Here is a 21,031-nt window from a genome sequence, read left to right as displayed (position 1 = left end):
AAGATAATAGGATAAGAGCTAAAAGGTATGTACAAATTCATTGACAACATCTGTGCAAGTGTTGTGGACAAAACATTTAAAAAGAAATCTACATAAAACAAAGTAGATAAATTTATCAAATGTTGATAAATTTTCAGAGACAGTATAAAAGTACACAAAACATGGAAGAGAGAAAGAATTTAAAAAAACAACCACTAAGCCAATACATATGGTACAAGTTTACTACATTTATATTACAGAATGATGGAAACCAGAGACAAAAAGGATTTGGTAACAAACAGCAAAGAAAGTTTCACCAATCACAGGGAAGAAAGACTTTCCTTTTCGGATGAAAACACAGACTGCCACAACTCATTCCCCATCCCATACACACAGAGAAAAATAAAAGCCAATGCGACAGTTGTCTACAGCAACACACGACAGACAGAGGTGGGAAGCGTTTGGCATGTTGCATCACAGGAAGTCAATCACGATTGGCTAACGATGATGGTACCTGGCTCTGTTGCAGGTCACTGGCTTGCCTGAGAGGAGTAACTGATGGCGGGGGCACACCTGATGTGGACGCAGACCGGCCTAGTTTGCAGCTTACTTTCGGTTCTGTGAACAAGGAGGAAAGACACACAGTATTAGCTGAGCAACGTTGGCAGTGATGAAAAGGCTTTCAGACTCCTTTTTGTTTTGCTGCGTGCTCTTCTAACACCTCCAAAACCTCTGATGTTTGCTAAGAATGGGCAGCTGAGGAAACAACTTCATAAGGATGGACTCTAAAGTGAGCTTTATTGGCAGCTCAGCTCCTGGGAATAAAGAACAACTCATGGAAGCACAGCCTTGTCCCCTTGCACATCATTTTGCCCCATTTAGGGTTAGTTTCTATAGAGTGATTATTGGAGCAACAACATCCCATTGGGGGAAAAAGCAAGTGACGTGATTATCTTTGGGGCATCGTTTTCACCTTTGATCCATAGGTGTCCTACATCCTAAAATGTCTTTCCCATCCTCTCCAATATTTTTCCTTCCTCCCTCTCTCCCTCCTTCTTTTCTTTCTTTTTCTTTCTAATTTTGAAATCAGTATCATTGTGCTTATGGTGACAACTTTCGTCATATTTTCAAAGTAACATTTCTCTAATTTACCTCCATTTTGCTTTAAATTTTATACCTATTTCCCAAGACTTTTGCAATCTTTCATAATAATATTATTTTTCAAAATTGAAAAGCATTCCCCTAACTCTTCCTCTATTAAGGAGCCCAAATGGGCTGCCTAGGCCATTGACGGGATGCTTTGGAGATTAGAATTTGGGCATGCAAAGAATTCCCTTCATCCAAGAAGCATAGAATTTATGGTATACAGAAGATGTTGATTTTCAGATATATTTGAAGATATTTGATAAAGGAGAGGAAAAGGAGTTATAAAAAGAAAAATTGACATCAAGTGCTTTTATCACAAAATTTTATACTAGCTGTTAGTTTTTGAGTGTCTAGTATCTTCCAGATTGTTTGGGCTACACTTAAATTATCTCTAATCCTAAAGATACTCTTTAGAATTACAGAGATAGTGATAAGTGGTCCCAACTTATAAATTAGAGACCTGTCGCTCAGTAAAGTTGATATTTGCATTGCAAACGAACAAGTGCTTTCCAAAAAGCCTTTCTTTATAAATTAGACTTAAAAATTAAACTCATTAAACAACTAGCTTCCAATGATATTGCATCACTAAGTAACTAAGAGTGACACAGAGACAGAATGTGCCCAGTTCTGCTGGAAGAAAAGAAAATGTGTTGCACACGCTGGGTAGGAACCCTTTCTTTATGCCATTTCTGTATGAATTGCACTTTAGAGAAAAGCTTTGCTACGTCTGCAACACATGAATTTTTCATGGCCAACTTCAGCCTCTACGAACCGGCTTCCAGTCATTCCTTCCCCATCCCTCACAGATGCACAGACTAAGATACATTTATGCCCATTCACACTCAGATCCTTACACACAATCTTTCCTCTCCCACCCCTGCTTCCACCTATAAAACAATGTGTCACCTCCATTTTAAAAGTATTACCTTCAAGGGTAGTAATTGCCTCTTTTTCCACAAACCAAATTGCCTTTTCTCTGAGTTTCTGGTGTCATTCCCCAAAAATAAATAAAAGACAATAAACAGGCTTTGGACTTAGAGATGATTTTGAATTTGATTCCACAACCTGTGTGACCTTATCAATTTGTTTAATTCTTTAAGTTTTATATCTTTTTGAACAAAATAAATATAATCTTTTACTCGACATTCAGCATCTATTAATTTTATACCTACTGTGTGCCAGGGATGGGACAGTGTGGTGACCAAAATCCCATTCTTGCCCTAAGGGAACTCACAGTCTATTGGAGAACACAGATATTAAACAACAAATTACGCTTTTGATTATGAAAATGTAATTGTGATGAGCTTCTCGGTGCAATTATTGGTGGTAGAAAAACATTTATTGGGGGAACCAACAGGACTTGAAAGGACATTGATATCTACTTTGTGGACAGCAGAACTTAAAGATCTTGTTTGTTTTTTGTTCCTTCAACAAACATTTATCAAAAGCCTACTCCACACAAAACACTGCACTAGATGCTAAGTGAGGGAAAAGAAGATGGCAATTATCCGTGTTTTAAAGAGTTTACGTTTTCTCAGAAAGACAGACATTAAACCTAAAATTGTTTGCTGAAAATTAGGAAATGCATTAGAAACGAGAAGTGCAGAGTGCCATGGTGTCATTTATCAAGAGTGTGCCCTGTGTTGCGGGGAGCCAGCCAAGGCTGGGCCCTAAAGAAGCTGCTGTAATTAACGCCAGCCAGCAGCGCTGAGCAGGTGCAAAAGCAGAGGTGGGAGGATCCCGGCTGAGTAGATTTGTTTTCCAACCTACTCAGAAGTCAAAACTATTTCAGAATGTGCTGTTTTCATTCACTTTACTGCTTCTTTATTATAAGGAAATAGTAATAAATGAAATATCCTACTAGCCAGGATAGTGGGGAATAGATGGGCTAATGGTGGATCAAAGTTACCCGGAAAGTTCTGAAAATACCAAGTGCTTTTAAGGAATGTTGCCTCTCATCTTCTCTACATGCACACACACTCAGACACACACGCACCTGTACACACAGGCACTTGCACACATATGTGTGTAGTGACCCTTACCTCAATTCTCGTCTTCTACATTTAATGAAATTACATTATTCTCTTCCAGAAAACGTCTTCCCCTTTTCCATCTATGACACTCATGGTGTCACCTCTCTTCTCCTTTTGCTCTTTTTGCTTTTATCTTTATCTCTTGTTTTGCCTTTTCCTTCTGCACTTTCTCCCTCAGAACACCTGCACTCTCGTGGCTTCTTACACAATCTTTTCTCTCTTGGGTCACATGGCAGATCCCACAGTTCTGTCCTTTCCTCATGCTTTTGTTTCATTTTAGCCCCAATACCTTCTGGACACTAGTCATCTCATTGTCTCATGATGAAAACCAGGTGATAGCTCTTTCTCAGCATCTTGGATTCCCCTTGTGACTTTCCTATTTTCACAGAATATCACCTCCACTTTCTCAGAGGCTTAGGGTCCAAATCTTGTACTTTTTAAGTTCAGAGCTTTCTTCTTCTCTTTATATAAAATTAGTCTTGTTGGAAATTTTCTTTTTACTTTGAAATGGCTTCTGTATTTATCTCAATTCACTGATGCCATCATAAGTTTGGTCTTCAACAACTTGGGATATTTATTTATTTATCAGAATACATTAATATATTTATCATTATATATAGATCAGAAACCACCTTGCTAGTCCCCATAATCTCTCTGCTCAAAACTAACTTGGACACGATGTCAGACTGAGCTTCCTAGATTACTTTTAGGTCACCTAACTTGTTCAAAAATTTCCAATTATTCTACATTCCATGTGATAAAAACTTCAAAATCGTCCGACTAATTTTCGAAGGTCCCCTGTGATCTGACCCCATCTGGTTAGAGCCACTCTATTTTCCACCGTGCTCTGCTCCCCAGAACAATACAACTCAGTCGCCCCTCTCAGGCTCCACATTTGACACTCCTTCACCTCAAGGTGTTCCCATGCATGGGCTTTCATCAAACCAAATCTCACCTACTTTCTAAGACCTAGTTCAACATGTACTTCTATTGTCACGCATCCTGATTCTTTCTTCTGAATGGCCTTAGCACTGATAGAGAGTTTGCACAGCTTGCTGTGGCTTTGAACGTTTATGTTGTAGTAAGCGTTCAATTAATATGTATTTTTCTTCCACTGAAGACACTCAAGTTAACCTGGAAAAGGTCAATGAAACTTCTAAAAGCAAACAGAGGCACGTAAGGTAACCCAGAACATGCTCTAAGGTGGGGTTCAAGGCTTGGCTCCCGTACTCACTAAGGCAGCGACTCCCATTCAAGGGTACGAGACCTTCTAGGGTCCATTTCAGAGGAGGTTTTGGGTTCCAGAAATTCTCCTCAAGTTTGGTGCAGGTGTTTCTATTATCTACCCACCCACTCTTGAAAGGTGTTTAAATATATCGTACGATGACATAGATAAACTATCACTGTAACTTAGACATTAACTTCATTTCCAGGAGGCATAAATTCTTGAGTACCTTAGGGAATCATCTTTTACTATATAAAATAGTGGGTAAAGCATCGATCAGAATCCTGGTTGGCATGTTTTCATAATGAGCCAATGTTTCCATATATCTCTTTACTGTGGTAGCACATTTAGTCACAAGGAGTGAGAAAATTCAATATTTTTCCTAGGAAAGGATGGCAAATAGTATTTCTTTACTGTAAGGTTATTTTCAAGTTTATGTTGAAGGGATTATCTGCTGAGTGACATAATCAAATGCTTTTTATATTACCCAATGTACCTACGGATTAATCTCCCCTGCTAGGTTTCCAGTCAGATTCTGACTTAATCAGCTTCTTTCCAACATAGATACTGATATCTCCAACGCACAGACTGGGCCTTACCAAAATCCAAGCAAACTCCCAATTTCATCATGACCTGAAAAGGCCTTGCTTTACCCTCATTGGACAGCAGTCCAGATCATGTTTTGGTGCATCAAGCCCCCTTAGGCACTGCAATATTAACCACTAACCACAGGTTACACATGTCAGTTTACACTACTAGCCAAATACCCTGTGGGCTACCTCTAAGGTCAGGTCACCCAGGGGTCAACTGCCAAATCCCAGTATGGCTCATATGGGCTATGACCTCACCTGCAGCAGCAGGCTGAGAATATTGCCATAAATCCATTATGTACACATTCACACACAGGCAGACGAAAACATACACATACTTACGTGTGTACACACACACTCCATAATGTTGCAGCTTAATGGTATCGTATCATAGGGCCATTTTTTAAATTGTGAGGTTTTTGTTTATCTTTATCATGCTCATTTTGGCTCTTCTTTCCGTTTCACATGGTCCTTAACTTAAATGAATTTGGAATCTATCATAGTGTTTGTGGAACCAGGTTGGTGAAACAAGTCCTTATGATGTTGGATTTGCCAAGGTTTCTCTGGCCAAAGGAACTGTCTGAAGAAGTCTTGAAAATCCTAGAAAAGATCCTGGTTATAACCAAGCCTCTTAGAGATTCTCTAGGACCGTGACATCAAAGTTAAACTGTCCAACGCACTTACCTTTGGAAATACACTGTGCTTTGAGCCTTAAATACTGAGGCTTGGGAGCCACGGCACTAATAATAAGTTTTCCTCCTGAATTTTGCTAATATAAAAACTGCCAAGGCTTTGGGGGATGAAAAACAATTGACATATGCCTCAAAAGAGATCTAAGAGAGCTTTCCTCCTCTCAAAAAAACTCATTCCATTAAGAGATTAATTATGAACTAGAAGACATCTGTTCTTCCCACACCCAAGGAAGAACTCATAAACTTCCTTTGTAAACTCCGTCACTAACCATTCCAGAAGTAAAAGTTAATGTTGTTTGTGCAATTTCAGTGAAGATCAAATGTAAAGAGAACAAGAAAGAGAGAGAGGGACAGAAAGGAAAAGGAAGAATAGAAGAATGGAAAGAAGGAAGGAAGGACTGAAGGAAGCAGAAGGAGAGAGGGAGGCAGGGAGACAAGGGGAGAGGGAGAGAGAGAGAAAGAGGAAGAGAGAAGGAGAGAGAGAGAAAAAGGGAGAGAGAGACAGAGACAGAGACAGGGAGAAAAAGAAAGAAAGAAAGAGAAAGAAAGGAAGGAAGAAAGAAAGAAAAAGAAAGAAGAAAGAAAAGGAAAAAAGAGAAAGGAAGAAGACAGAAACTTTAACTCCTTGAAATAAAGCATTGTCAAGATATTATCATGCCATGTTTCAGGGTAGTAGCAGCATGATCTTAAAATTTTTATTAAGTACCCCTTGGGCTTTGTTACTTAATAGTTAGTTCTTTCTTTTTATTCTTATTGGATACAATCTTTCATTGCTTTTTTTTCACGATAGTCATTTCTCATCTTCCCTGTAGGTGAACTGGATTTCTCTTTAGGATTATATTCCTTGTTATGGTTACAGGATAATCTCCAAGGTTTCCACTGCTATTATGGTGAGTACTGGAGTTCTCTTCACTTTCGGAAAACAAAGACAAATGACTGTTCTCAAGCTCTGTATCCACACAACAATAAGAGATTCATGCATTTTCACCAAAGGAAACACTTTCATCTAACATCAAAGACATAAAATCTGTCAAATTCTGGAGAGAGATATTTTTTCTCTATCTTGGGTTTTTTTTAATACACTATATTTTTCAGTACTAGCAGAGACTTGACTTTCCCAGCTCAATCACACTGCTAGAAGTTTCTAATCAATGACTCAGGGTGACGTGGAAGTCACAGACAGACCTTTTATTTAATACACCAAAGTATGCTTGCTGCACTCTACTTTCTTTTCCGGGGGAGGCATTTTTTTGAAATAACACATATGCTATTTGAGATAAACCAGTGCCTGAGTAATAAGCGGCTGTTTTGCCAGGACTATGTTACAATCTCCAGGAATTCCAAACATTTTGTTTTAAAGTTTCCATTGCACATCATAGCAAACATATAAGATGTCCTCATGCCCCAGATTAAATGTAATTTTTCCTGTATATACTTTAAATAAATTTTCATAATTTTGCTTTGAAATCATTGAACTGTGAATAACCCAATTAATTCCCAACTGGCTATGATTTCTAGACAGCAATTATGCAAACTCAGGAATTCTTACAGGATTAGACAATCTAATCTAGAAATTGTTTTCAAGTGTAATGGAATTCTTTTAATACGAAATTTAACAATTAATTAACTTGACCTAATGACCTAATGTCACACTTTGTACTGATTTAATTAGATATTCATTAACCGTTCATGTGGCAGTTTCTTTTGGCATTTTGGTGTTACAATTTTTTTCAATATCAAATGTTTGTATAGACCCCCCCGAGAAGCTTATAGGCCAATGCATTGTCACTATGATGCTGAAAGATAAAGCAAATCGGATCATTGCTGTGATCGCTTTGTAGGCATGAAGAAAGAAAATCAGCAAGATGCAAAACTCTACCCTGGGAGCCGATTTTCTTCTCTCTCTCCAGCTTTTTTTCCTCTGAGAAGGCGGCTGAGACTTGTGTAGCTTTGAATGATTTCCAGTACCATATAGTCATGGACCGAGGTCCTCACATTATCTGAAGGGTCAGATAGAAAAACTATTGATGCTGGAGTAATTGGTAATTCTTTGTGGGAATACCGGAATTCTTATGAAGATCTAGAACCCAGAGGAAAGTGAGGTGGCCACGTGGTGGATAGAGTTTATGATCCAAGATGGACTTAGAGAATTACAGGACCGTTGTATAGAGGAGAAAGAGAACCACATGTATGTGAAGTGAGGAGAACCCATTGTATTCCTTCTGAACATCTGAAGGGCTGGGCTCTTCCTTGCCTTCCACTTTCACATGTAGAGAGAATATAAATCATACTGCTTACTACGTAGGGATGCTCTAGATGCTGCAATACATCATTGGTTTCCTACATGATAACATAGTATTTGTGCAGTATGAACAGCTTTTTTGAATTTGACAGCCTTTTTTATTGTAATATATAATTTCTGAAATGCCGGTAGGATCTTTATCATTTTAGCTGAATATGAAAATGTGCTTTTTTCAAAAATACTTTATTTCACAATGAAAGAGAATTAAAGTACATGTGTGTAAGGCAACATATTTTATCTATTTAACAAGTAATATGTGCTCCTTAATTGTCTTTAAAATCATTAAATAAAGAAAATCCATCTGCCAAGATATAAATTCAAAAAGATATATCATGATTTGTATCAGGATCAAATATATATTACCGGGGATAAAAATTTCACTTTGTGTTATGGCGTCGAAAACAGAATAAACACCAACAACAAAAAAACAAAATCCTTTCATTACCTAATATTAGGAAAGAATACATGACAAAAAACATTTAACCTATTTTAAAAATATGTTATATTTTACTTCTAAATAACAAAATAAAAAGAAGGAAATGCCAGGCTTAAATTTTGTACATCATCCACCTTATTAATGTGAAAACTCTTTATTCCTGAAAAATGACAATCAAAACTGGACTTAATACTAATAATATTTCCTTCTTTATACCATTGGTTTTGTGGTTTGTTAAAGAGAAAACATCTCGAGACAAAATGCGACCGGACATTATAATTTTTATGGTCCTTATAGCGTGTTGTATTTGGTCATCATCTTTATGCTTTTGCCTTGAACCACTGTTTGTTATAGACATAAACTAAGCAATACATGTCTAGGAAGGAGACTAACATAAGACCACCAACAGCAGGGGACTTCATTCTGATCTCCAGTAATGGCCATGCTTATTCACTCTACAACAGAACTTCTGGAGAGCTCTAAGAGCCTTTGGGGTGATGGGGACATGAGGTCAAAACTATTTTCGTAAAAATACTAACCAAGACACTAATTGTTTTTTTCACTGTGTTGACAAATGCACTCAAAGTCCAAAAACAATGCTGGATAAACCTGTTGTTACCTTAGCACATCAAAGCAATAGCACCAAACTATCTTAGAAATTATATATTTTTCACTGCTACACAGACTTGGGTATTTGGCAGACACTTTTTCAAAAATGAATGAAGTGAGCTTATTGCTTTTAGGAAGACAACTGGAAGTATTTGTTGACAATGATAAATTTGAGCTTTCAAGCAAAAATTAAAACTGTGAAAAACTTGTATTCGCCACTGTGAGCCTGACAGCATCCTAATATTTAAAGACTTTTCTTACGAGATCAGTGGTGATATTAATGAATGTGCGGTATTGATTTTTATAATGAAATGTGTCAACATATGGAAGATTTGCGTGACTTAGTGAACTGAAATTTTCTGAAAGCACGATGTTATAAATCATGCGTGGGTAAAAGATACATTTAAAGTGCAAGATAAAACAATGGATTTTAATGTAACAGAGCACGATAAGTTTATTAACATGTAACTAACCCTTACGAAACTGCTATCGTTGAGTTTGGGAAGAGTATTAAAGAAGAATATCCACAATTATATGAAAAGGTTATTAAAATATTCCTCCCTTTTCAACTATGCATCTGTATAAGGCCAGATTTCCTTCATATATTTCGACCAAAGCAACATATCACAGTTTGAATCCAAAGCAGATATGAGAATCTATGTTCTATTGTCAGACATTAAAGAGATTTGCAAAAACGTAAAGCAATGTCAATCTGCTCACCAATTGTTACAGTTTTGGAAAACACAGTTAATTTTCATGAATAAAAATATTTACGTTAACATATAAAGAGTTTTTTGGTTTTAATGAACAGATAATTTTTTAATTCTCGGTTTTCATTTCTACTATGTAAATATTGTTAGATTTAACCCAAATAAAGAGATTCTCAATAGTTTTTAAGAACATAAGGGGTTCTGAGACTGAAGAGTTTGAGAACCATTGCTTCATATAGATATGACTCCCCAAAGAGTTCTCTTAAAAAGGTAACTTTTTATACAAATAATTTGCCAGTGGAGTATTTAAAAAACAAAAAGTGAAACAGAAGAAAATACCATGTGGAATCACAAAAAACATGCGAAAACATTTGAAAACTCCAGGGAATTTGGAGACCACCAGTTGTGAAATGCTGCCCTAGAAAATTCTCTATGGCAGTGTCCAAGAAAAACTATCACCTGCCTGTGAGACCCAAGGGAAACCACCCAAATTCTCAGGGCACTTTTTCATCATTTATAAGAAGCAGCAAGCTCCAAGATTCATTCATTGACTCTTTGATGTTCATAATCCATATCTGTTGGAACAATTGAAGTGACCTCAAAAATACACTTGATTGACCATGAGCTGGTTTACTAAGGTCCTTTTACTCTTCCTTTCTGGTCTGCTTTTTGTGCTTTATTTTTGTAACAAGGTTGGTAGGATTATGCATAACTCAAGTTTGCTATTTGCTAAAATTTCCTAAAGTTGTTGGTAAAAGTTTTAACAGTAAATGGCTAGGCGTGACAAAAATTTATTTAAAAATAAAATTTAGGAGTGCTAATGGTCATCTGTCATTTTCACCTATCCAGATACGTTTCCTCTTTTTCCTGGTATAGTAGTTTGAATTTCCTTTGGAGAATAACATTACCAGTAATCTCAGTTCTTATGCTCCCACAGTAGGGGCTGACTCCAGCTCCAGCGCCAGAAGTGGTCACATGACTCAGGTCAGTCATTCTATCCGCCTTGGCCTCCCTTATTGGTTCAGGAGGGGACATGTGACCCACATCAGTCAATGACAGCTGCCTTCATACTTTTACTGGAGCTACTGGGAAAGAGGTCTATCTTTGCAGGAAGGCTGCCAAACTCTCACCTTTTACTAGCTGGACGACCATGGGCAATTTGCTTGAAGGACTTCTGTAAGCTTCAGTTTGTTCACAGGTAAATGGGAGAAATAAAGGTACTTACTTCATAAAATTATTGTAAGAATTAAATAAGAGAGGGCTGGTCCCATGGCCGAGTGGTTAAGTTCGCCTTCTCTGCTTCAGTGGCCCAGGGTTCCGCTGGTTTGGATCCCCGGCGCGGACATGGCACCACTCATCAAGCCATGATAACACGGCATCCCACATGCCACAACTAGAAGGACCCACAACTAAAAATATATAACTATGTACCGGGGGCTTTGGGGAGAAAAAGGAAAAATTTTAAAATCTTAAAAAAAAAAAAAAGAATTAAATAATAAATGTAGATTTCCCTGCAGTGACCAGTATGTCACAAGACCTCAAGAAATGTTAGCTATTTTTATTATTTAAAGGCAAATACAATCTCTCAGCTCCTCTGCTTATAATATAATGAAGTCTCAATTGCTTCCTCATAATGGCACGCATGGCTCAGCTTACATAACCAGCCTCATCTGCAGTCTTGTTCCTGCCATGTGGCATTAAATTCTCCAAAAGCTCTGCACCTTCTCCTACTCTACGGTTTTAATCATGCCACTCCACTCGGCCTGGTGTCCTTGTGCCTTCTCCCTTCCTTCCTTTCCCTCCTTTACTAAACTGTCTGCTCTGTGAGGACAGGAGCCATCCCTCTCTCTCATTCCCCACTATATTTCCCCTGGGAAACATGATAACCAATCCCTGATAAGGACTCATGTGTATTTATTAAATGAATTATTTTAAACCCTATGTTAAAGAACGAAGCCCAGTGTAAAAGATGAATTATTTGTACATTTCTCACTTGAAGAAGCATTTTCTTCCATTTCTTCATCTTTCCCAAGTTTCTAGCAAAAAGGCAAAAATACATTGACCAGACTTCAATGAAATTTAACAACAAAAAAAATCGAGGGGGAAATGGCAGTTCCTGTCTTGGACAGTAGATGGCAGTGCAAATACAATTTGATATGTGGTCAGGTCTGCTTACAAGCTTCCAGAAGTAGGCTCTGTAAAGGCCCAGCATTAGTCAGACAGAACCGTTCTTTTTTGTAACGTCCCTATGACTTTTCACAGAAACATAAAGGGCATTCTTTGTGAATACTGTTGGTGCAGCGTACCCACAGGGCCTTTCCAAAGAAAGTCAACTGCGGCCAACTAGGAGCAATGTCAGGGTGGACCCCTTCCAGAGGACACAGGGTGGGGCCACGTTCCTGCAGTGAAAGACACAGGAGCTGGCAGTACAGTCAAAATTCAAGCCAGAATATTGCCATCTTGGTTCTCAAACAGGATTAATCTATTGAGAGCCAAATAGGTGAAGGCACCCTCTGCACTATCTGAATTGTTTGTATCTGGTTAATTATTTTTCCCCAAGAGAATTAGATAGTAGTTGGAAATTCAGAATTTCTCTAAGAAGAATGAAATTACTACCAAGTTGCATTTTTTTCCAGCAGAGTTCAGGGTATCTAATATTATATACAATGTCATGGTTTATGCATGTTTTGGGAGAAATCAAGTTTAAGACACTGTATGTGTGTATGGGTGTCTATATACACTCATACACATAGTTATATATAGTATATGATAATAAGTTAGCTGACTTTGCAAAGCGGATCACATAAGACCCAAGCTTAAAACTCATGAGCGGCTTTATATATAACACACACACTCACACACATACACACATCAGTTAATATTACCAAATTCCTTGATTCTACATTGCTGTCATAACTTAAACCAACCATCTTACAGAAAAAAAATTCAGAAAAGAATATAGTTTAGAGAAACCCTACAAACTACTAGAAAACAAAGTCCCGTGTCCTCTCAGTGAATCAAGGACAATAATGTCCTCTTGCTATAAAATATCAAGCCCCATCATAGGCAAACATAAGCTCCTTGACAGCAGAGGTCATCTGTCATCACCTCACAGTGTCCAGCTCAAAACAGGGATCTCCCAGGTTTGCTGAATGAGTAAATGACTGAACCAGAGAAAGACAAGCACACAGGATGTTGCTATTTTTAAGGGAGAAAAAAGCACATGTGTGACATGATTGCTCAGGTGCTCAAGAATTAATTTTTAGATATATGAAACAATCATTTACAGACACCTTTCAGTTGCTTATAGGAAGAGAGAAATTTCATGGGCTAGAGAGCAGAGAAAACATTTCTTCTTTGGATTTACAAGGCAGGTTATTTGGGGCAGCACATCTATCTTCATAATTCTGTTTCTCTTCATTTGGGATGATAATACATTAGCTGACTTTGTAAATCTGATCCCTGAGTTTAAAGTCTCGGGAGTTGAAAATCCATAAGTGGCTTCCTGTCATTTTTAGGTAAGACGCGAATCACGATGTGGCCAGCTCAGCATAGCCATGCCAGGCTCGCGGCTTCCCCTGTCACCACACTCTCTTGCTCCCTGTCCTCCTTTCAGCCACTCATCCACACACGCCCTCCTGTAAAGGGTCACTGCCCCTCCTGGGTCCTCTCCTTTGATTGTCCTTTCTCCTAATCCACCTGAGATCTCAGTTTCCAAGTCCTCAGGATGTCGTCCAGTGTGGAGGGAGTGCAGTGTCATTTTCCTCAGTGGCTTTCGTCACAGATTATAATTACATTTTTCACTTTTGTGATTAATAGCCACCTCCCCTACTGGCACATGCTCAATGCTTGATAATATTATACTGAGAAACACAGATCAATAAATGAATGAATTCGTGAGCGTGGAGGTGGAAATAGGGAAACTTAACCTAATGAAATCATGGGAAGAGAGAGATGTACCATGGGTCAGAAGCCTGAAATTCCTTTCTTGATTAGAATCTACTACTTACCAATGAGTCTGGGCAATTGAATTGATTCCTCTTGAGCTTCAGTTGGTCACCTAAAAAATCAGATCTGTCAAAACTGACCAGAATGGAACCATTTTAAAATGGAGTCAGAGCTGCCTTTCCAGAGGCACTGCTTTGCTGTCTTGAAACTTAGGCTGGGCCAAAATGGCAATTATTTTACAAGCAATTGTTTGAAAAGTCAGGAGGAGAACAGACATCCTGATCACAAAGACTGAGGATGATGGACTTCCTGAAGACAGAATCAATAGTCAATCAATGATTAGACAAGACTAGCTCTCTGCCTCCAACCCAGTTAAAATTCTTTGTAATATAACCTCCCTTCTTTGCCTTTAAAATCCCCTGACTTTTACTCCTTTGTGGGATACTATTTGGATTTCTATCTGAATCTGTGCTTCCAGAATCACAACTCTTTGAACCCAAATAAACGCTTAGCCACTTAAATTGGTTTCTGTTTTCATACGTTCACAGATCATAATACCAGGCCACAGATGTGCATGTTTTTGTGAAGATCAAATGAAATAGCACTTTTTTTTTTTGAGGAGGATTAGCCTTGAGCTAACACTCGCTACCAATCCTCCTCTTTTGGCTGAGGAAGAGTGGCCCTGAGCTAACATCCATGCCCATCTTCCTCTACTTTATATGTGGGATGCTGCCACAGCATGGCTTGATAAGTGGTGCATAGGTCCACACCCAGGATCTGAACTGGCGAACCCTGGGTGGTTCATGCAAACTGCAAACTTAACTGCTATGCCACCGGGCCAGCCCCAAAATAGCACTTTTAATAGTATTTTATAAGCTAACGCATTGTATTTAAATAGAATGCATTATTTTAAATGGGCCACAGATAATCTACAAAGGTGATAAACTTAAATTCCATAACTCAATTTAAATATAATTTGCAATAATCTTAGAGCAAATTTCGTAATTAGATCAGACTCTGTCTTCTTCAAGCTTGTGTATTTAACTATTAATTTGAACACAGAGGATCTTAGATGTGATCTGAAAACAATGATATTTTTCTCTCCCCACAAACCAGTTCCCACCTGCTTTGCGGGTGCCAGTTCTTTCTTACCCTGTGGATAAACCCTAACCCAAGTCCCAGAACTTTCCTTTACATTTTGATAATTAAAACTCCTTCAGTTTCTTCAAGTCACAGAAAGTCTCACTGAAGTCATACTTTAAATACCTTGTTCCTTACATTAATTATAATTTTGAACTTTATTTCAAGGAACGCTTCTCTCCTGGCCCAATTTAGGCTCACTCCTGGCACACAGAGGAGACAGCCTCTCTCTCTTTGCCTTGTCTCAGGTTCTTACCCCTCTGCCCTCAACTTGGTCCCACCATGTCTACCCACACAAGGCCCAGGGTAGATGGAGCGGAGAGAGGTGAGGAGGCAGGGAAAGTCTTCTTGACTGGCACTAGCATGAACTGGTGTGTCTCACACTCTGGCCATAGCAGGGAAGGGAAGAGAAGTGAACAACTGTGTTTTTGGGGTACTTTCAAGTATGTCCTGAATGCCTCCCATGACTGGCCATCTCTCCCTGGAGATCCCCTGCCTGTTTGCCCACTGAGCATCCTGTAGTGCACCTTGAGCTATGTCCTGCAGAGTCCTTGCCACTCCAGGCAGTCACAGAACCTAAGCCACCTCCAGAGCTTTTCTCCATGGCCTAATCTGGTCCATGGGAAACACACTTTCCACACATCTTTAACCCATCATCGGCGGCTGGAGAGCAACTTGCCAAGCAGCTTTCTGCTCTGTGGTCACAGGCCATTCAGCTCACCTCTTACGCTTTTTTTTTAGCTGTGTCCTCTCAATGACTAGAAATAAACAACAACGTTTCCAGGGAGTCACATTAAAGTTTCTCTCACTTGATTTTCTACTCGGGGAGACACTTGACTTCTCATCTCTCCTTGATCGGGAAGGAAACTTATCATGTACACACACACACACACACACAGACACACACACTCACACATGCACAAAGTCAACCTCAAAGTCTTTCTAATATCTAGTCTCTAGCCTCTCAGTCACTAACCGCTTTCCTAGTCTAGAGATGGGAGTTCAGGTAAGGACAACAAAATTCATTTTGACCACTTCTTTTGCAAGTTCTGCTTCTGTGGTCTAGCTTTTTGCCTTGGAGTGTGAGAGTAATTACCTTCTATCATTTTGCAATTAGCCTTCTGCATTTTATCCCCTGTTTATTTACATTCAAATCCTGTAAAGACACATTTTGGCTATTTAAAATGGTTAACTCACTCCAAGTTCTTTTTTTCTGGTTGTTTCTCCAAGCCGTATCATCAGCATCAGGAGAAATACAAATGAAACTATTTCTCTGGTGAACACAAATTCTAGCAGGCAGAAGTCCCAGTTTTCCACAGAGAAATAAAAGTGGGGTATTAGGGAGATGACTTACATTACTCTCCAAAGATTCTCCAAATGAGAATTCTGTTATGTGTTTACTACTAGAATTCAGAGAGGGAGAGTTACACTCTGGAGTGTGAAAATCGTGAGCAGAACCTAGCAACAGGATCTGCCACTGCTCCCTGAGGAAATAACCAAGCACCCAATTATGATAGCGAAGGAGAGCAGATGTGGGGAATTGTCTTCTGGTGCCTGAGCTGGCTGTAGAGAATGACAGCCTTGAGGGTCGTAGACGCTGAAGCCCACAGCTGCCTGGGGCTGCGGTGGAGCCAAGCAGGAAGTTAGTCAATATCCTACAGCGAAGCACAAATTACAGCGGAGGCCTGAAGTCTACCAGATTGGTTTGTTGTTCCTGTTGCATAATAAAAACGAACACTATAACAAAGAACTCACAGGCTCTCTCAGTACACAGGCCCTAAATGGTGAAACCACGACAGTGAAAAAACGATGCTTTGAAAAGCGGGATGGTGAAGCAAGAGATGGGAAGGTGGATTTTCACTTTTTACTTGGACTGTTTTTCAATGAGCATGCTCTACTTATATAATAATAATAAAAAAGCATTTCCATTTGAAGGAAAACCAGCCATATTCAAACAGACCATGCCATCTATATCAGTTAATTATTTCACACTACACCCCAACTCAGTGACTTAAAATGACACTCATTTTAAATTTTGTTCATGAGCCTGGGTCAGATGCTTCTTCTGGTCTTGGCTGGGCTCACTCGTGCATCTGCAGTCAGCTATGGGTCAAGGAGGTATTTCTGCTATTTTGTGCTGTGCTTTCTCACATTTGGGGGTTGGCTGGCTGTAGGCTGGGGACTCTTGGCTTTCCTCCACATGTATCTCATTCTCCAACAGGCTACCTCAAATTTGTTTACGTGGTGGTAGTAGGGTTAGGAAAGAGCAAGTGGAAGCATTCATGGCCTCTTGAGGCTGAGGCTCAGCACTGACACACAGTCACTTCCATCTCATTCCATAGGTCAGTGCAAGACACAAGGCCAGCCCAGATTCAAGGGGTAGGAAACAGACCTTACTTCTTGATAAGGAGTTATGAAAGCATATTGCAAAGAGTGTGGATCCAGTGAGAGGGGAGTAGTTGGGACCATTACTGCAAACTCAGCAACCCAAAGGAGCCAGGCCACATGGTGAACTGGAAGAAAGAGAAGAGGACATAATTTGGGAATTGTATAGCCATGGGCATACCTCAGAGACATTGCAGGTTTGGTTCCAGACCACTTCAGTGAAGTGACTATCATAATCAAGCAAGTCACACAAATTTTTGCTTCCCCAGTGCATGTAAAAGTTATGTTTACACTATACTGTAGTCTGTTAAGTGTGCAATAGCATTACATCTTAAAAAAATGCACATATCTTAAATACAAAATACTTTATTGCTTAAAAATGCAAATGCTGTTGGAAAAATGGCGCCAATACACTTGCTCAACACAGGGTTGCCACAATCTTTCAATTTGTAAAAAACACACTATCTGCGAAGTGCAATATAGTGAAGCACAATAAAATAAAATAAAATATATGCCTGTATACTAAAATGTTTAATACTAATCAGGTTCTAAAAGTAAATCTTTTCATCTGCACTTCTGTCCCCTCTTATGTGCTTGTCTCCTACTTGTCCTGCTAGTATCAAATTTAATATCACTTTCTCCAGGAAGCCTGTCTGAATTACCTTCCTTTTAGCCGGAGAATAAATCATATGATTGTGTCCAGCACTTCCCCCGCATAACATTTATAATTTTTATTTTCTGTCTTGCCTGCTGGACTGTAATCTCTGGGGATGCAGTTCTAGTCTACAGTATTGCCCTTGCATGCCCTGCACCCCAACATCTAGTTCCTGCATAGTACAAAGTAGATGCCGAATAAATTTTGTTAGAAAACAGACACGAAGGGAATGAATGACTGAATTAATAGGTGAATGAATGTCAAGTTGAGTATTTATTAAAGAAAATGTGTACCTCTGTGCTTATCAACATTTTCTTGTAATTCCCACATCCTTGCCAACACGATTTTAAATCCCATTCATTGTTACCAAGCAGAACAGAAAGAGTGTGAGAGATTAAGATTACTTCTTGATAACTGTGTATAATGCAGCAAACAAGTCTTAAAGTCTCCGCCTGATCCTTTCTCTAAATTTCATAAATGTAGACGCAAGAGAATCCAACAATGGCAGTCACCCTGGCCTAAAATCTTTATTGGAAAATGCACTAATAAATGAAGCACGGGACGTCCACTAATAGTGGTCCTATGGCCAGTTATAAAGTGTGTAGCTAAAGAACGCCTTATATCATATTTGCAATGAACTGGGCTTTCTAAAGGAAACGTTCAGTCTTGATCCTAGAAAAATTTTGTCAGTAAAATTGAATGAGAACAGAGTAAAGTTTGGTCTACTAGTTATTATAAACCAGCCTTGTGCTAGGCATTCCTATGCATTTTTTTATTTAATCCTCATAATGACGTACACGGTAAGATTTCCTTCATTTTTTTCTACAAAGATAGAGACACTCAGGCACAGTAGTGTTGTGTAATTTCCTCAGGTCATTACCACCAAAGTATTAATTTACTAACATTATTGTAAAGGATGGCTTATGTGCATTTAAAAAGACAAAAAAGGGAACTATATAGATCTATTATGGTTTGTCAGGAAATATTGTCATACTTTTCCACAATTTTCAGTTAGGCTGCCCAATTCTGTGCTGCTCTCTTGTTTTCACCTCTTTAAACCTGTGTGCATGGCACTTTGCTTGGATATGAAGGGCTGAATCACAAATTCTGAGTTATAGTTGCAGGAGGTTTATCAGCAAAGTTAGCCAGTCATCCCAGCGTTATCAAGTAAAGTACAGTAAATATGTTTCATAATTTTCAAGAGGAGAGCATGTTTCTTATAAATCAACTGATGAAAATTTAGTTTCAAAGACTGCACTCTTGGACTCAATCGCGCTTCCCTCTGCTGAGTCCCAGTTTTCTGTTGCTTAGATTAAATGGCCCCATTCTGCCAGATCTCCTTCCCAGGTACCCACTTGTGGGCCTGTGGCTAATATCCTAACATCTTTGTGATCTCCCCAATCTTCAAAGATGTGATTAGAATATGAATTAGAGCAGAAAATATCTTAAGAACCATAGGTTAAGGTGTGGGTGCACTAACAGCCATGTTGGAGCCAGAGTTCTCACCATCCCCAGCAAAACAACTCTTGACTCCTTTCGCTGCACTTCTCTTGCTATCTTCTCTGTTGCAATTCTGCTTGTTCCGGGCTCAGCTCAAATGCCACAACTTATAGGAAATGTTCCTTTATTACCCCAGACCACTGATCTCTCAGCTCTGCTGCAAAGGTATCTGCAAAGGTGTCTGGAATCATAGTGATGACTAGTGTTTATTTACTACTGTGTTCCAGACACCATGCTAAGTGTGTTTATATGTTATCTCATTTAATTCTCACCTTTAATTCTTAATAATATCTATGAGTTAGTACAATTACCATCCATCTTTTATAGATGAATCTCAGAGAGATGAAGGGACACGCCAATGTCATCACTAATAAAAATCAGAATCCAGATTTAAATCCAGATCTGCCAGATGCCCAAACCTCAGTACTCAACCACCATATTATACTGTATGCATGCATTTATAATTAGAAGAAAATTTACTCCACAAATGTGATGTGCAAGAAATGGCACATTTCTTTGTTTTCTTTAAATGAAATTAAATCCGTATCTGTTTTTCACTTCTCTGAACTTGTGTGCAGAGGACTTTCGTGGATATGAAGGGCTGACTCACAAATGGCGGTCAAAAATGCTTCCCTGCAATGGGATGTGAAAAGGCCCAGAACTGTTCTGCAGAGCAGAATATACCAGATGGCCCTTGTAGTATTCAGCCCACACTGGTTATCGTGGGGAGTCTGTTTTCCAAGCATAAGGAGCCCCTTAAAGTATAGAATTCCATATTTTAGAGGCTGGAATCATAAAGCATAAAATCTAGCCTCACTGGAAGCCCCATTCCAACTCTACCCCCCATCCTCCCTCTCAATCAGAGGCTGTGACACTTTGAAGGATGTGAGGTGCTGGGAAGGATGCTGTGAAGGATTAGGCTGCTGGTCCTTACTGGTCATGGATTGCCAGACCTCTGTTCCTCTTTCAGAGTTAAGAAATTCTTACTGCCTTCTTGACTGTCTAAGGCCGTGTGCCTCTCTCTCTAATCCCCACTTCTACCCTTAGTATATCCTTAGGATAACCTTCTCAAGGAGCTACAGTTTCTGGAAAACAAAAGCGAGGAGGGCAGATGTCTACCGGCACCTGTTGCTTCTGCCATAACCCAACCTCTCTTTGCTTCAGGGTCAAATTCATGCCTCCACTGAATGGTCATTGCTTGATGTTACAAAACAGAAAATGGAAATTGACAGCCTTTAGGTTTTATTCAGCCAGATGAAGCAAATTATTTGATTCAATGTTTTTGAAAATTGAGCCATATTTAAAAATTGGAAGATTACACATAATAGCATTAAAGCTGGGAATTCAGGGTGAGCATTTCTCATGCTGAGCATCAGCTGGTGCTGAGTAGCTTCTATTCCCTTGAGGTGCCCCTGAGGTTTCCAGGTCACCTGCATTTCCATCATTTGGTCCTGATGTTTGTCAGTTTGCAATAGATTTTCTTTGCAATGGAGAAATATTTCTCCCTACCTATGCTTCTATCAAATGTGGAAATGTTAGAACTCTTAGAAATATTAGCTCTTAGAACAAAAGAGCTTCAAGTTTCAAGAAAAACGGGGAAAATATTTCCTTTGTGGGAGGAAAAAACATTCCTATGTGTGTAATGTGCAAGCAAAGTATGTGTGTTTTGCAGGAGGCACCT

The 21,031-nt window shown here is 39.1% G+C and overlaps 1 protein-coding gene across 9 annotated transcripts in view; it reads right to left on the bottom strand.

Moving 5' to 3' along the window:
* Positions 1 to 21,031, bottom strand: part of NYAP2 (neuronal tyrosine-phosphorylated phosphoinositide-3-kinase adaptor 2) — a 257,064-nt gene that overhangs the window by 45,449 nt on the left and 190,584 nt on the right. For 8 of the 9 annotated variants that reach the window (XM_070618403.1, XM_070618406.1, XM_070618405.1 and 5 more), the window contains one exon: positions 494 to 597. In XM_070618403.1, coding sequence (XP_070474504.1) covers positions 494 to 597 — 104 coding nt within the window. Of the gene's footprint in view, positions 1 to 203; positions 598 to 21,031 lie in introns of those variants that run through there. The other variant, XM_070618410.1, reaches the window with a different exon arrangement.

This window comes from Equus przewalskii, chromosome 5, assembly GCF_037783145.1.
Source record: "Equus przewalskii isolate Varuska chromosome 5, EquPr2, whole genome shotgun sequence".
NCBI lineage: Eukaryota > Metazoa > Chordata > Mammalia > Perissodactyla > Equidae > Equus > Equus przewalskii.
The sequence above is the reverse complement of the archived record's forward strand: the minus strand, read 5'-3'. Positions and strand labels throughout refer to the sequence as shown.